General features: G+C 57.4%; 1 protein-coding gene across 3 annotated transcripts in view; it reads right to left on the bottom strand.

The window, feature by feature from the left end:
• Positions 1–378: 378 nt before the first annotated feature.
• The window catches only part of MGRN1 (mahogunin ring finger 1), a 109,464-nt gene continuing 95,526 nt past the window's right edge, over positions 379–14,316 (bottom strand). The window contains exons 11-17 of one of the 3 annotated variants that reach the window (XM_005312140.5): positions 12,637–12,746; positions 8,435–8,658; positions 7,506–7,629; positions 6,677–6,722; positions 5,237–5,344; positions 4,178–4,296; positions 379–2,983 (exon numbers count right to left, since the gene is read on the bottom strand). In XM_005312140.5, coding sequence (XP_005312197.1) covers positions 4,190–4,296; positions 5,237–5,344; positions 6,677–6,722; positions 7,506–7,629; positions 8,435–8,658; positions 12,637–12,746 — 719 coding nt within the window. In that variant the 3' untranslated portion in view covers positions 379–2,983; positions 4,178–4,189. The remainder of the gene's footprint in view (positions 2,984–4,177; positions 4,297–5,236; positions 5,345–6,676; positions 6,723–7,505; positions 7,630–8,434; positions 8,659–12,636; positions 12,747–14,316) is intronic. The other 2 variants (XM_005312141.5, XM_005312139.5) reach the window with 2 other exon arrangements.

The raw sequence follows: 14,316 nt of genomic DNA, 5'->3' as shown, positions 1-14,316 counted from the left end.
ATGAGGCCTGGCCTCTGTAAAGGAGTCAGTGTCCACCTGGTGTCCTGCAGGGGGTCACCCTGCAATAGGGCAAACCCAGGCCCGAGTCTGGGCTGCTGCAGGGGCAGAGCACCAGAGACTGATATGTGCTTCCCAGAGGCATGAGAAGGGCCCAGCGCTGCCTGCCCTTGGAGAAGGGGAGTGATTGCTCTGCCCTGTGACTAGGCTGGAGTTTGCAGGAGTTTCAGCCTTTTCAGCTGGGGTCAGCAGCCAGGGGTTTGGTTTGTGAAGGTGCCACAAACCCAAAACTCTTCTCAGCTGCCTGCCCTGGAATGCTCTGCTCCCCCTGCATGGGGCGGAGGATGCACACGGAGACTCCAATAACGGATAAACAGAGGCTATTGCTCCATGGATTTATTACTCTAAACAGGAACAAAGGGAGGAGCCCCCAGAAATCCCTGCCAGGGGAGACAGGGGGCTGGCCCATCTCGCTGGGGAGGAGCAGAGAACGAAAGGCGTGACAGCAAACGGAAGCAGACGGCAGCGTCCAGCAGCCATGCACACAAACCTGCCCACGGGAATGGGTCCTTGTGGGCACAGCTCCCAGCAGGGACAGGAGACTCCTGCAGGGTCCGGGCCAGCCCCAGGGGTGGGGTGGGAGACTCCCCACAGCACAGAAAGCAGGAACAAGGCACACGGCAAGGTCACCGCACTGAGCGACATCGATCAAGGCGGGCAAAGAGGGCACCAATGAGGCCACGGGCGCTGGCTATGTACAGTGGGGAAAGGCAGGTGCCCAAACGCCCCCTGCTCCAGGTCCCAGTCTGAAGCTGTGCGCAGAGTGCAGGTCTCCCTCAGCCCCGCAGGCTGCCAGCACCCCCACGCCCCGCTAGCCCCGTCTGGAACCCTGCCCAGTGACCATGCAGCAGTAGGTTAGGACGAGGGGCAGAGAGTCATGCCCCTGAAGATAGCGGTGATGGGAGCTGCCCTACTGCCAAAGGGAGTCACTGCAGTCAGCAGCGAGGGCTAGGGGATGCTTTTCATGGCATCTCCCTGTGCCATGGCCATGCCTGCTCTCTGGGGCAGGGGCCGCAACAGAGCATTGGGAAGACTGCCCCCTCCACTGCTACAATGCACACCCCATCTCCTCAGCAACAGACACACCCGAGCCCAGGATCGCAGTGGGGGCCCAGGGCTGATCTCCTGCCTCAAAGGCCCTACCTGGATGGGGGGAGCTGGCTGCAACTCAAAGGGGCCCTGGGTTGGGGGGTGGTTCTCTGCCATGGAGGCCTTTCCCAGGCCCCAGCATGGCAGGAATCCCATAGCAGGGGGCAGGACCCTTCTCGCCCTCCCTGGGCCTCACTGCTGGCAGTGCTGCATGCTGAGTGTGGAGCTGCTAGCTTTGGAGAGATGCTGGGTCTGACCCCACCCAGAGCTGAGCGCTTGACTCATCGGCCCTGTCCCAGCCAGGGTGAGACAAGCTGCCGGGCTGCTCCTCCCCCACCTTTGGGGCCCACAGCTGTAACAAGGCCTAGCACTGCCAGTGCGCTGCTCCCCACTCTCTGCAGGCCAGGCTCAGACACACCACAGTGGTGCAGGGACTACGGGGAGATGCCAGGGGCTGGGACTGAGGCCGGGGAAGGGTCTCTCCAGAGCTGGGAGGAGCAGGTGCCCGGGCCTCGCCGCAGCAGGGAAAGTGGGCAGAGTAGTAAAGGACGAGGAACGGGCTATTCTCCCTAAGGGCTCCCCTGAACAGTGTCACTCAGCAAGGCCCTGCTGGCCCTGGCCTTGCAGGGAGCCAAGCAGGTGCTGCTGGTGGCTGCCTGGCGGGGCAAAGTCCCCACCTTCCGGCAGGACGCTTGTGCTTGTGTCTAAGGAGCTCAGAAAGCCACCCTGGAGCCCGCGGGTGCTGACAGACCAGGCTGCCCTGGCTGTGAGCTAGGTAAGAGCCTGCCTGCAGCCAGGCATGGCACCTGAGGGCCCAGGAACCAGGGCCTGGCAGGGAGGAGCCACACACGGGCTGGAGGGGGCAGGGTAGCAGGAGTGGCTGAATCCAAGAGCCCTGGTGCAGGATCAGGAAGGGGAGCGGTGGCGCGTGTGCCCCACGCTTGAGATTTGGCTGGATCTTCCCTGGGAAGGACCGACCCGGAGCAGGCTCCCCGCAGAGGGGCTGTCCCCCCAGTGAGTGCAGCCGGGGCCCTCGTCCCTTTGCAGGGGAAGGCATGAGCCCGTCCACCCTGCTCCTCCCACACAAGGCTGCAGGGGAGCGAGCGCCAGCTGCAAAGCAATCATGGGGTCAGCAGCTGGCCAGGAGGCAATGCCACGCCCAGGGGACCGACGCCTGGAGGAGAGGAGGTGCCACATGAGCCCAGCTACAGACTGCCCTGGGCTGGGTGCCCCCAGGAGAAAACAGAACAGAGCCTGGCCGGCCTGCAAGGGATTTACAGGGGAGGGGCAGCGCCAGCCCACAGCTGCAAGCAGTCATCGTGTGTACAAAATATACATGGGAGTGTCCTTCATTTGCACCCCCCACCAGCCCCCTCCCGCTGGCTCCTCGGGGGGGGGGAAGGGGGCGGAGGGGTTAGAACGGGAAGTACTTTAAACATCTTTAAAAAACCAACCTGTGCAAAAGTTGTGCCCGTTGGTGAGGGGAGCGGCCAGTCCCAAGAGGAAAGTGGGCGCCAGGGCCCCAGGGAGCCTGGTTCGAACCTGCTGCAGGGGGCAGCGCCTGCCTTCCTCTTGCCCCATTTACAGACTCATTTAACACACCTGAGCCATGATCAGAGAGTCAGTTGGGGGCCCTGCAGGGCGCGGGCGGCTCCCAGCTCCCTCGGGGAGAGGAGAGCTTGTGCGTGTGGCTTGGGATGTAGTTGAGACCCCCGCAGGCTTGGGCGGAAGGAAAGGCTGCGCGCGTCCTCCGGACGGAACCGGGGCTGGTTGAAGAGGAGGGGCTGAGTGGGACTGTTGGCGCCATGGCTTGGAAGGGTTTCGGAGTTGGATGACCCTGAACGAGGGGAGAGAGAGAGAGACAGAGACATCACAGCCCCTGCCACCCTCTGATCAGCCTAGGGGGGAGCAGGCGGGCGCAGGATGGGCTGAGCTACAGCTTGGGGGAAATCAGCCAGCATGTGCGCACTGGAGGAGCCCCGTGGGCATGGGACGGTTCTGGGTGGGGGACTCATGCTGCAAACGGGATGCTCCCCACACTCCAGCAGATGCCAGGTATGCCCCGCTCCCCTTTGCTCGGGAAGGGGACTGCCCTGTGCTGGCTCCCAGGACAGAGGGGCTGGGTGGAGACCCACAAGGATTTCCTGTCCAGTTTCTTGGCTTTGCTGACGAGTGGACGAGCCCTGTGCCCTCTGCCACAGTTCAGCAGGACGTGGACCCAGCGGGCACCAGGGCCTAGAGAGGAACCCCCAAGGGTTTTAGTCTCTTGGCCCCCCAGTCTTTGGGGAACCCTGCACACGGTGAGCGGAAGCAGATCAGATCAGATCAGATCTTGTGTGTGTGAGAGAGGAGGTTTCTGGGCCAGCTCCGCACCCTGGTCACTCATGCTAACAGGGCTGAGTTACCCACACGTTTATGGGCTCACATACAGCCATAGGGCCTCCTGCAGGAGCATTCAGCGAGGGGCTGGGGGAGGGTGCTCAGCATAGCAGGGACAGGGCTCCTCTGTTCCTGTCACAGCAGGGGAGGCTGGAGGCACCACGTGCCCCGAGTCGCAAGGAGTGGGCTGAACTCACCTCGCTCTCTTGGGGAGAGGGACACTGGTGCTTTGCCCAGCAGCCTCCCCTCGGAGCCTGGCGGGGTGCTTGGCCTGGCTAGCGCTGGGCAGAGGGGATTCAGGAATGCTGACAGTTGCTGCCAGGGGCTGGGATCAGAGCTGCCAGGTCAGTATACAAAGGAGGCACAAGCTGAGCCATCTGGAGAGAGAAACCCAGGGAGCAGCTGAACTCCCGGATTTCAGGCCAGTTGGCTCCCACGCCCTGCTCTGGGGCCTGTTACCGCCACCCCGTGGTGAGGGGAAACCATTGCAACAATGCACCGCCCTGGGCCAAGCTGGAAGGGCAGGGAGGGGAGAAGGGGCCAGCCTGGTACTGACACATTCAGCCAGTCTGCCCCCACTACAGTCCCACCCTGAAAGGCTCCTGCCGCCCCATGCAATTCCCTGCGCGTAAGAGAGAATGAGACGACGTACCAGCTTACTCCTCTATCCCAATAGAGCAGGAATCGGGACCCAGTGCTGCCCAGGGCAGGAGCAGGGAGGCAGGCAGAAGGAAGGAGACATTAGAGAGATGCTCAGAACAGACTGTGACTCTACAGGAGAGAACAGGCTGCAACGACTATGGCTGATGGAGCTGCGCTGCGAGCAGCTCAGCCACAAAGCCCCCCGAAGCGCAATCCCCCACCCGCGGCACAGTGAGTGGGGCCCGGCCTGCCCAGAGATGGCCCCTCCCCCGCAGAGGATGAGCCCAGCGCGCCGCGTGTGGCTCATGGTGACAGCATGCATGCTCAGCGGCCCCAGCGTGGCAGGCCCTGCCTCTCCCTCCCTGGGTCAGCAGTATGGAGACAAGGAGCAATAAAGCCAAGAGCCTGCGCTCTTCTCTGGGTGTGCCCGGGATCTGCTGCCAGGTGGGCTCTTACCCTTGGAGGGAGCTCACAGCTGGAGCGCCAGGGCCAGTGATCAGATGTGGCCATCACTAGAGGAGGGAGACCAGGGGTTTTCAGCCCCCCACCACGTTATGCCTCAACTCATGTATTCATGAATCTTCGGTTGGGGGTGGGAGAAGAGAGAATCTCACCAACTCACATGGGGAAGCCACTATCACACTTGCAATTGGGTTGCCCTCTAGGGGCTGCAGCCCAAAGAGCAGAAAGGAGGAAAGGGGGTGAGGTGGGGGGCTGGAAGCAGAAAGACAAAAAGGTGAGGGAGGAGGGGACGGCAAAGGGAGAGGGGAAGTGGAGATATAGGGCAAGTTACCTCTCTGGGAGCCCCACTCGCCCATGCCCCTGGGGGCAGCAGTTAGCTCCATATGATCATGGCAAGTGGGTGCTTTAGGGGAGAGTTTCACTCTCTGCTGGAGACGAGCTGCCTGATGCAACGATCCAGCCAAGCAAGCTGCAAGCAGGGTGGCTCAGCCCGCAGCGAGTATGCACAGCACAGACCCCTTGCCAAGCCACAGCAGTGCAGCCCCCCACCAATCAGTGCCATGCCAGCACAAGGAGACCTCCCCTGGCCCCCGGGCTGGGCTGTTACCTGGCAGGTACACATCGACTGGGGGGTCGCTCTCTGACTGCGTAAGGCTCCTGTGCTCGCTGCAGCTGCTCTCCGGCAGGATGTCTTCCATGGAGGGCAGGCGGCTACCTGGAGTCAGCAGAGAATGCGGAGAGCTTAGTCCTGATGCAGCGAGTGGGAGAGAGACAGAGGGCTCTGTGCTGCCTTCCCTCCAGAGGAGAGGCCAGTGCCAACAAGGGCCCCCACTGGCATGTGCCTGGGGAGAACAGGTTCCTTCCCCACTGCCCCTTGCCGCGCCCTGCAAACGCTGCCAGGTGACACGGCCAGCGACTGAAAAAGGCACTTCTCTTGTCTGCAGCCGAGACGCTTGAAGACACATCAGGCCTAGGGAGCCCAGCGAAGTCGTGCAGCGCCTCCTGCCATTTGTCCTGCCAGCCCTGCCCTGGGCACTGATCACAGCACCAGAGGGCGAATCCTACCAGCACTGAGCCAGCCCCACGCATGCAGGACACAGCCTGGGTCTTGTCCACCGAGCAGCGCTGGAGCGGGGAGATGGCCACCTGGCATTGGGCAGGATGGAGAACCCACCCCCGGTACTCTCCTCCCTCCCCATGTGGAAGCCACCTCCCACAGCGGATCAACAGGCAGCCCGGTGTCTAGGGAATGAGATCTAGGCTTTTAAGTTGCAGTGAAATTTCCCATCAAGTGTTTGGGAATGGTGGGTGCTGCCTGGCACAATGGCCAACTGAGAGCCTCTGCATCCCTCCTGGCCCTCGGGCGCAGGCTGGGGAACATGGCGACAGCAGCAAAGGGGAGGGGAACATACACAGCCAGCCTGCACTGCACTACTGATCTGCCCCGTCAGCCCACCCTGGGAGAGCTCAGCTCCAGGGAGAGCCGGCTGGGAAGGAACGCGTGAGAAATTTCAGTCACTGTCACTTCCCTAGTTCCCAGCGCGGTTTCCCCTTCAGCTTCGGCCACTGTCCAAATGCAGTTTTTAAACACTCCCTTTGGAAGATCTGAGACACGAGAAACGCTGGAGAGTGTCGCAGAGCACAGAGCTCTGCAGATCTTGATAGCTGGGGATTGGTCCTGCTTTGAGCAGGGGGTTGGACTAGATGACCTCCTGAGGTCCCTTCCAACCCTGATATTCTATGATTCTTCACACAAAGATCCCTGTTGCACAAAGTGCATGTTTCACTGGGCCCCAGCAGACACAGATCAGGTGCTGTGTCTGTGCACAAGCACTAGGGGGCGCTCAGTCTCCAAGGAGATCAGTGATCCGGGCATGTGATTCCAGGCTGAGACCACATCCAACCCCAAGAAGCACCTTCCAGGGGGATTAGAAGGAGCCCTGCCATAAGCCAAGAGAGCAGGGCCAAGAGGCTAGCAGGGGGTCACTTCCAGCCCCAAACTCCACCCTCTAGACTGACTTGTCTCATAGGTATGGGCAGGACGTACCTTGCTGCAGGGACGAGATCTCCTCGATTTCTTCAGCCACCATGCTCTGGAAAAGGAGAGAATAGGACAATCTCTGCAGGCTGGAACCCCTCCTCTTGGACTCAGTATACTCTACCGACGCGCTCAGCAGACTGCCCAGGATGGGGGGCAGCCTGTCTGATGCCCTGATACAGGGTGCCCAGCATTATCACACTAGTGCCATACTGGCCTGGGGAATGAGGGTGTCCACCTGTCCGGGCACACCACCCCCTGCTGAAACCCCCTCCTGGAGGTTCCCGGGTGTCAGATGCTGATTGTGGGTGCACTGGGCAGGCCCAGGCTGGGGGGTTCAGAGCTAGGAAGCTGCAGAGCCAACTGCAGTGACTGGAGCCAGAATTAACCTAGATCTCTCACTAAGGATGCCACCCCGGAACCCTTTTGCACCGGCAGGAGCATCCCATGTTAACAAAGCCCTTCAGGCGCCAGCCCCAAGGGTTAGAAATGCCCTCCCTGGCTGTAATTGTAATTGTTCCCATTGTGCCCGGGGGGAGGGGTTGGCAGCATGGGAAACCCAAGGCACTGGGGGTGGGAGGTGGAGAGCTGTGGAGTTAAGGGAGGAGGGGAAGTGTTCAGGTCTCCCCGGGAGTGGACTCCGGGCTCCTTCCCGTCCTACACTAAAGGGTTTACCCTGAGCCCTGTTACTCAGGAAGAGCCTGCCCGAAATGCAGCTCCCCAGACCAGCACCCGTAGCCAGCTGTCATGCTGCAGCCCAGGGAGTGGCCCTTTGCTGGTGCAGGGCTATGGGGCAAGGAGCAGCCAGGGTTGAGCAGCGTTTGGGATGGGGACTTACTCCAGGAGAGCTGTTCTCCCTCAGCACCAGCTCGGCCCCGCTCAGCGCTGGCTGGGAGTCCGAGTCCTCAGAGAGCTTCTCCTCGTCCTCTTCATGGATTGGAGACGAAGGAGATCGTAATGCACTGGGAGGGAGGGGGAAGAATGATGTTGCAGAGAGCCACAAAACACAGCGACTTCCATTCCCATGGCACCTCCCAGCCCCCGGCAGGCACAGCACAGTGGAAACGGCAGAAGCCAGGAGGTGCACAAGAGTGCAGGCAGGGGAATGTGGGATCACGAACCTCCCTCTCATAGAAAGGGCCACAAGGGCATAAGCAGCCGCTTCAAGTGCTCAGACCCCTGGTGCGTCTCATCTGAGACGCACACCAACAGTCACTTGCACAGAACCTGCTCAGCAGGGCGAAGGGCCACCTCAGGCCTGTTGGGATCTGAACCTGGCATTCCCAGGAGTTTCAGCCCCTTCTTGCAATGCTTGTCAGGGCTCTGCTTCCCAACTGGGCCTCCACGTGTCAAGGGGAGGTTCACCTGCAGCCCTGGGCTTGGGGCGCACGATACCAGAAAATGCTCAAAGGAAGCATGGGCATGGAACTGGGGGTGCAGGACATGCAGGGTGTGAGAGCACGGCTGAAAAACCAGCTTGAAAATCAACTTTCTTCGGCGAGCAGTGAGCCCTCCCTGGAGTCCTCCAGCAATCGCAAGACAGCCATTTCTAAGGCTAAACATGCAGGCAGCACCCCAACCTCCCAGCTCTGAGCAGCTGTTGTCCGCGCACTGCTGCAGGGTTAGCAGTGCCAGGAGAGCTAGGCGGCAATGCAGAGCCATGGGCCAGGCAAGCCAAGGAGGAGATGACAGGGCTGTACTGTGCTGGGGAGGACCCGAAGGGCCCATGTGAGGAGCAGACTCCTTTGTTCCTTTGTTGGGGCTGACCTGTCTGGAGATTTGCTCCGCTTGCTCTTTTGAGGGCCACTCTCCATGGCTCTGTCAATCCCGGCTAGCGGGCGGCCGGCAGGGGGCAGCCCATCCACTACGCCGGTGTAGCTGATTTCCTCGTACAGAGGAGCGGAAGGGATGGATGGGGAGATGGAGCGGAGGCCATTCAATGCTTCCAGCAGCGAAATGGGCTCATATCCTGGAGGGATGTTGTCGGAGCTCTGCAGGTGAGGAAAACAGGGGTAATGTTAGGCAACCCCACAAAATTGGACCCAGTGTGAAACTGGGATCCCTTCTTTATTCTTTGCACAGTAAATCCTTTGCTCCTTTAGTGGTTAATTTAAAGGGGCACCATCAGCTTAAAGTTTTGTGCGCACATCTGTTTCAAACAACAGTCAAAATTCTATAAGGGAAAGATTAGAGAGAGCAATATCTTATGTGCTTGCTATTGGTCAGTTTATTTCTTTTGCACATCCAACAGCCCTTCCTGCTGCTTCCTCCACATAGCGAGTTTCCTTTGTTGTCTGTCTGGGTCTTTCACATGACTGGGAAACCGGCGGCTGAGGGAATATGCAGTACATGTTGATGGTGTCCTGTTAAAAGCAGTTAAACCAATGTCAAGTGAACCCAATTATTAATCACCATCATCAGTGGCAAACTGCACCTCCATTCTGCACTGCGATGCTCATATTTTGGGGGCGGGCCGGTAAATTCACGAAGGGAAGTTTTTATTGCGCTGAGGAGGAATATAAAGAATATGTTCAGCTCAGCATCTCTGCCACTGACTGGAATATTATAACCAGTTTACTTTGTGATGCCTTTCAGTGCCAACAACATCTGCTCTGACAAAGCACAAGTGCCTGGTAGAGGCTGGTGCATGCGTGCCGGAGGACATGGCAGCGAGGTACAGCACATTGTGAGTTTAGGCAGTTGGAGAGGCAGTGAGGGATAGTGGGATAAGGAAGCAATGAAATACTTAATTGCACTGACATTAAAACTGCCCCTAGGTTCCGGGATTATTGCCCCACCAAGCCGGAGGGGGCACTGTTTACAGACACCAGCTCAGAGCTCCTGTTTCAGGAGGCAGCAGACGTGAGGAGACAGTAACAGATTGGTTTATATTGGGGACATTTTTGTCGCAGTCATGAGGGGCAACAACCAACCTTTTGATTTTATGTTTTATTTCTAAGCAAAAGCTCAGATGCTGTAGCTCAGTTCTGAGGCCGGGGGTGGATCCTGCAGTGAAGTCCACAGCAGGGCCCACGCAGGGCCCTGCCAATCAGTCACTGAAACTTACACACGTCTTTAAGCAATGGCTCCCTCTCGCTGGGCACTAACCACCCAGCTGTCCCTGAAGCCTATTGCTCTGCCTACAGCACCACTGCAGGGTGCCCTGCGTGACCCTCAGAAGGCTGCATCTGCAGCTTGCGAGGAGGCTGCGGGCTCTGTCAAGCTTGTATAACAGCATCAGACAACAGCCCTCATCTTTAATGAAGAGATGCGACCTGCAGAGAACACAGGTCCCAGTGTGCCATGCTCCACCATGAGCCAAGCCCCCAGGCTGCTTGGAGCAAGAGGAAGCAGGAGCCTCCCTGGTGCTGAAGATGAGGGTAGCTGCAGGCCTCATGGGATAGGTCTAGGGGATAAAAATGGATCACTCTTCTCTCTCTTAGGTCCATCACTTGCATTTATGCTTCAGCTGTGCTTCCCCCTCCTGCTTGCCAAGGCACAGCCCCTGCCCGGTGGTGGTGGCTGATTCGTTGCGCTGCACTCCAAGCATGAACAAGTCCCAAGGTGCAAACACTCACTCAACTGTCAACTAGAAGAGTTTTAGAGAGTTTTTTAAGCAACTTCACAACCAAAGCTGTTTTGCTTTACACAAGATGTGCAGGGGTCTCTTTCCCAGTCAGTTCTGCTTGCATCTGAGACTTGGTTTGACTCTGCTATTGTCAACCCCAACCTCTCTGAACAAGAGTTTTACAAAGAGAGCCCAACACGCCCTTCAAAGAGACCGGGGCTAGACAAATCCAGACAAGCTCCCACAAGCAATCCCATGGGTGGAACAGGAACTCGATAGAGGCTCTTTTGCCCAGTTCTAGGAGTCTGGAGCAGGAAAACAAGAAAGAAGGGGTTGTGATCTCAGGGTTCCAGGGTGGGGGCCAGGAATCCCTGTGTTCTGATACCGACTCCCTTTGGACTTCAGGCAAGTCTCCCAAAACTCTCCGTGCTTCAGCTTATCCATCTGTAAAACTAGGATAATGCTGCTTCCCTCCAGCACAGTGGGTGGGGGCGAGTGAACGTCAGAAGGGGGCGAGTGCTGTTAGAACGAACGGGAGCGGTGGCTGGGGTCAGGGCACTTTGGGCATTACGAAGGAGCGAAGCCCAGCATGTTAGCAAGCCCTCGCACGTGGAATGGTCTCACATGCCAGCGAGACTCCTGGTGATTAATGCGACCACTCACTGTTTCCCTTGCACATTTCCTGTTGGGTAGGGAGACAGTGCTCACTTTGGGGGATTTAAAGGGACAGTTAAGATCATAATCATACTTGAAACAAGAATTTTCCTTTCCCGTGTCACTCCCAGCTGAGACCATTCCCATGGACAGAGCTTTATAACTAGCTGACTAGCTCTTTGTGAGGCTGTCTCCACCTTACTCTGCACCCTGCTTCGGCAATCGCGCTGGCTGGGGCAGGTTCATTTGCTGGGTCTCAGCACTATTCCAAGGCTGCTGGGTGAAATCTGATTGTAACTGAGTTTTTACAAAATGCCACGAATGCCCGTTTCTGTTCCCATCACGGTTTGTAAAACAATTGCCCACAAAATCCCACCTTGGCTACTTATCAGCACCTCTCTCAACGTACTGACTGCCTTTCCGAAGAGTAGCGATTGGCCAACCAAACCTGCTGTCTGCTACGCTGAGCAGAGAGGGTCTTGCCCCCCAGCCTTTTGTCTGGCAAAGCATTGGATTCTCACTGCCGACTGGAAATCAGCCCCGAGACCTTTTTTAAACCGAAACTCGCTCAGCTCAGTCAGGTCAGGGAGATACCATGCCCAAACTCTGCATTCTGGTGCCCACTTCTTGTCTGTAGTGACCGCTCCCCCCCTCAGACAGGATTTCATGAGCCAGCGGAGGTTAAAGATGAGTGATCCAGGCTCATGGGGTGAAGGGGTCCCAGCTGCTCAGTCAAGAGGGTCTATTTGTGGTTTGCTCTGCAACCACATCACTGACAACGAGCAGTGCCTGCCCTTGTGAGCAATGTTCAGGATGGAGGCTTCCATTCTAGAGTCCGCAAAGGAATGGGCCAGGCCGATGGGAACTGTATTTATACCTGCAGGCCCCAGTATTTTGGGGCACAGCAATGAGTACGTATAGCGATACGTCAGAACAAGGGCAAGGGGAGCAAGTCTCTGAATGCACTGGAGCTGTCTTAGGTTACACCTTCTTCCCTGACGGGGCTCGTTCAGAACAGCGAGCAATGCTGTATTTGACAGTCCCCTAGTGGTGCTGATCACACTAGCTCTGGGAGATCTCACGTATCTCACTATAATTAGCTGTGTACTTACACTGGTTGGGATATGAGCTTCCCCAGGAGAGCTGCACATATAGGGTTATTAGCCAGCCCATGAACAGACCTTAGAGGGGAATCAGGAGGCCAACGGCATTTCATCAAAACAACTTGCGGATGCAGATTTACACACAAGCTCAAACTGTAACCAATTATTCTTCCAAACCAAGAGCTGGGCCACCCCCCTCCAAGACAGGCACTGTATCCTGCATGGCCCAGGGAAACCTCTTCATGCTATGGCACACGGTGGCAGTTCCCGCTCAAAGTCATGCTGGCTAAACAAAAGAGCGGAGACCGGGCCTCAAACAGCTTCATAAACCTGGCGTGGAGGGTAGCAGACATTCTGAAAAGCCACAAGCCATGGGGAGGGCTGCTCCCCAGCTATCAAGGGGTTCAAGAAGAGCAGGAGGTTCGAATGCTCAAGCATGAAGCTGATCCAAGTAGGAAAGGCTCACCCCAAACACAGTTCGAAGGGCCTTGGCCAACAGCCTCAGGAAAGGACATCCACAGATGGACCAAGCCAATGGAAATGGAGCCTGGGCATGGAGAACAGAGAGCCTGCCCGATCTCCGCTCGCTGGGTGGGGGGGGGAGACACAGGGCCGGAAGCCACACAGGGTTGTGAGTTACTTACAGAGTGCTCATCATGGTCCATGGTCTGGGCCAGGACGGGGCTGAACGAGACGGGCGACAAAGCCCCAGGCTTCTTCCTCACGGCTCGGATCTGCAGCAGGGCGCGGAAGGCTAGGAGGGAACATTGTACAGGTGACTAGTCGGCCAAAGCAGCATGTCAGACAGCGCCACCTTGTGCCACAGCCACTCCTCTAGGACACGGCTCAGACACTGCGCTAGCGGGCAGAATTCACCATGGTGAGACCCTGCACCCCAGAGAGCAGGGGCTCCTGGGGGGAGCTGCCTCCAGCTGACTGGCACCAATTTCAGGCTAAGGTCTCGCAGCTGAACACATGGAAGCCAAGTGTTGATGTCTAGTCCCCTTAGCTCATCTGCTAGTGCAAGAAACTGGAGAGAGGAGCAGTCTGCCAGCAGACAGAGCCCTTGGCCCAAGCAGCGTCTGTAGTGAATGAAATGGCAGCTCTATTTATATGGAAATACAGCCCCATGACCTTCTGGAAGCGCCCACTCTCATAACTAACCTGGGGGGTGCTGCTTCACCTGAGCATGACCCTACATCTGCTGCCAGCGCCAGCTGTGTCAGTCTGCCCCCAGCCAGTAACCCGCAGGGAGGAGAGGGGCTGACGCATGGCGGGAGGCCAGAAGTTGGTACCCGAGTACACTGTGATGATCCCCAACGCAGGCCCAGGGCAAAGATGCAGTCACCAGGCCCGGGCACCTTGGGGCAGCTCTGCCAGGCCCTCAGACTGGCGGGGGCCCAGGAAGACTCCCTGATGCACGAGGTGCTGCACTAGTGCTGAGAGGTGTGGGGGTGGGGCCAGGCCTGGGGCTACTCCCAGAGAAGTGGGAAGGAGAAAAAAGCAGGCCAGGCCCTGACAGATTTGCACGCAGAGTGCCAAGGAGACTGTCAGCAGCTCTCTGTGACTGCTCTGCAAGAACTGCACCAGGGGGCAGGAGACACAGCTCCCCCTGCTATTTCTCAGCCTCAGATTTGTGGCTCCAGGCCAGAGTGGGGGTGAGAAGCTGGCCACTGTTAATGGGGCATTAATTTTCTGGTAACGGGGGAGTTAAACGATGACTTGTTCACACTCTGGGGTAGGAGGCACATCAGATGTGCTGAAATCCCCCAATGAACAAGACTCCGAGATGGTCTGAAATGGGTCCTGGCCCATCCCATACAAAGGGATCAAGGTGGTTAAACTCGGGCCCCCTTGTTTCGTTGCACAGAACGTTTCATTCACAGGCTCACGTTTGCCTCCATGTCATTACCCTAGAGTCTCTGCCCAGGGTGCAGACAAATCAATGGGTCCTTTTGAGGGGAAAAAATAGATTATTTTCTTCACTATAAATCAAGGGTTGCTATTTAAATTACAAGTTTTTCTTTTTAAAAAGAAACCTGTTTAAAATGAAATCTGAATTTAACACAAAATAGGTTAAGGCCTAAACTTACTATAATTTTTAAAAACATTTAAATAAAAAATAAATATACGGATTCCACGAGCCTCTATCAAAAACTCTGAGATAAAGTGTCTGCTTCATTGGTGTAAAGCAGGGATCAGCAACCTTTGGCACATGGCCCACCAGGGTAAGCCCCCGGCGGGCCAGGCCGGTTTGTTTACTTGCCGCGTCTGCAGGTTCGGCGGATCTCGGCTCCCACTGGTTCACCGCTCCAAGCCAATGG

This window comes from Chrysemys picta, chromosome 10 (assembly GCF_011386835.1).
Source record: "Chrysemys picta bellii isolate R12L10 chromosome 10, ASM1138683v2, whole genome shotgun sequence".
NCBI classification, from domain to species: Eukaryota; Metazoa; Chordata; order Testudines; family Emydidae; genus Chrysemys; species Chrysemys picta.
The sequence above is the reverse complement of the archived record's forward strand: the minus strand, read 5'-3'. Positions and strand labels throughout refer to the sequence as shown.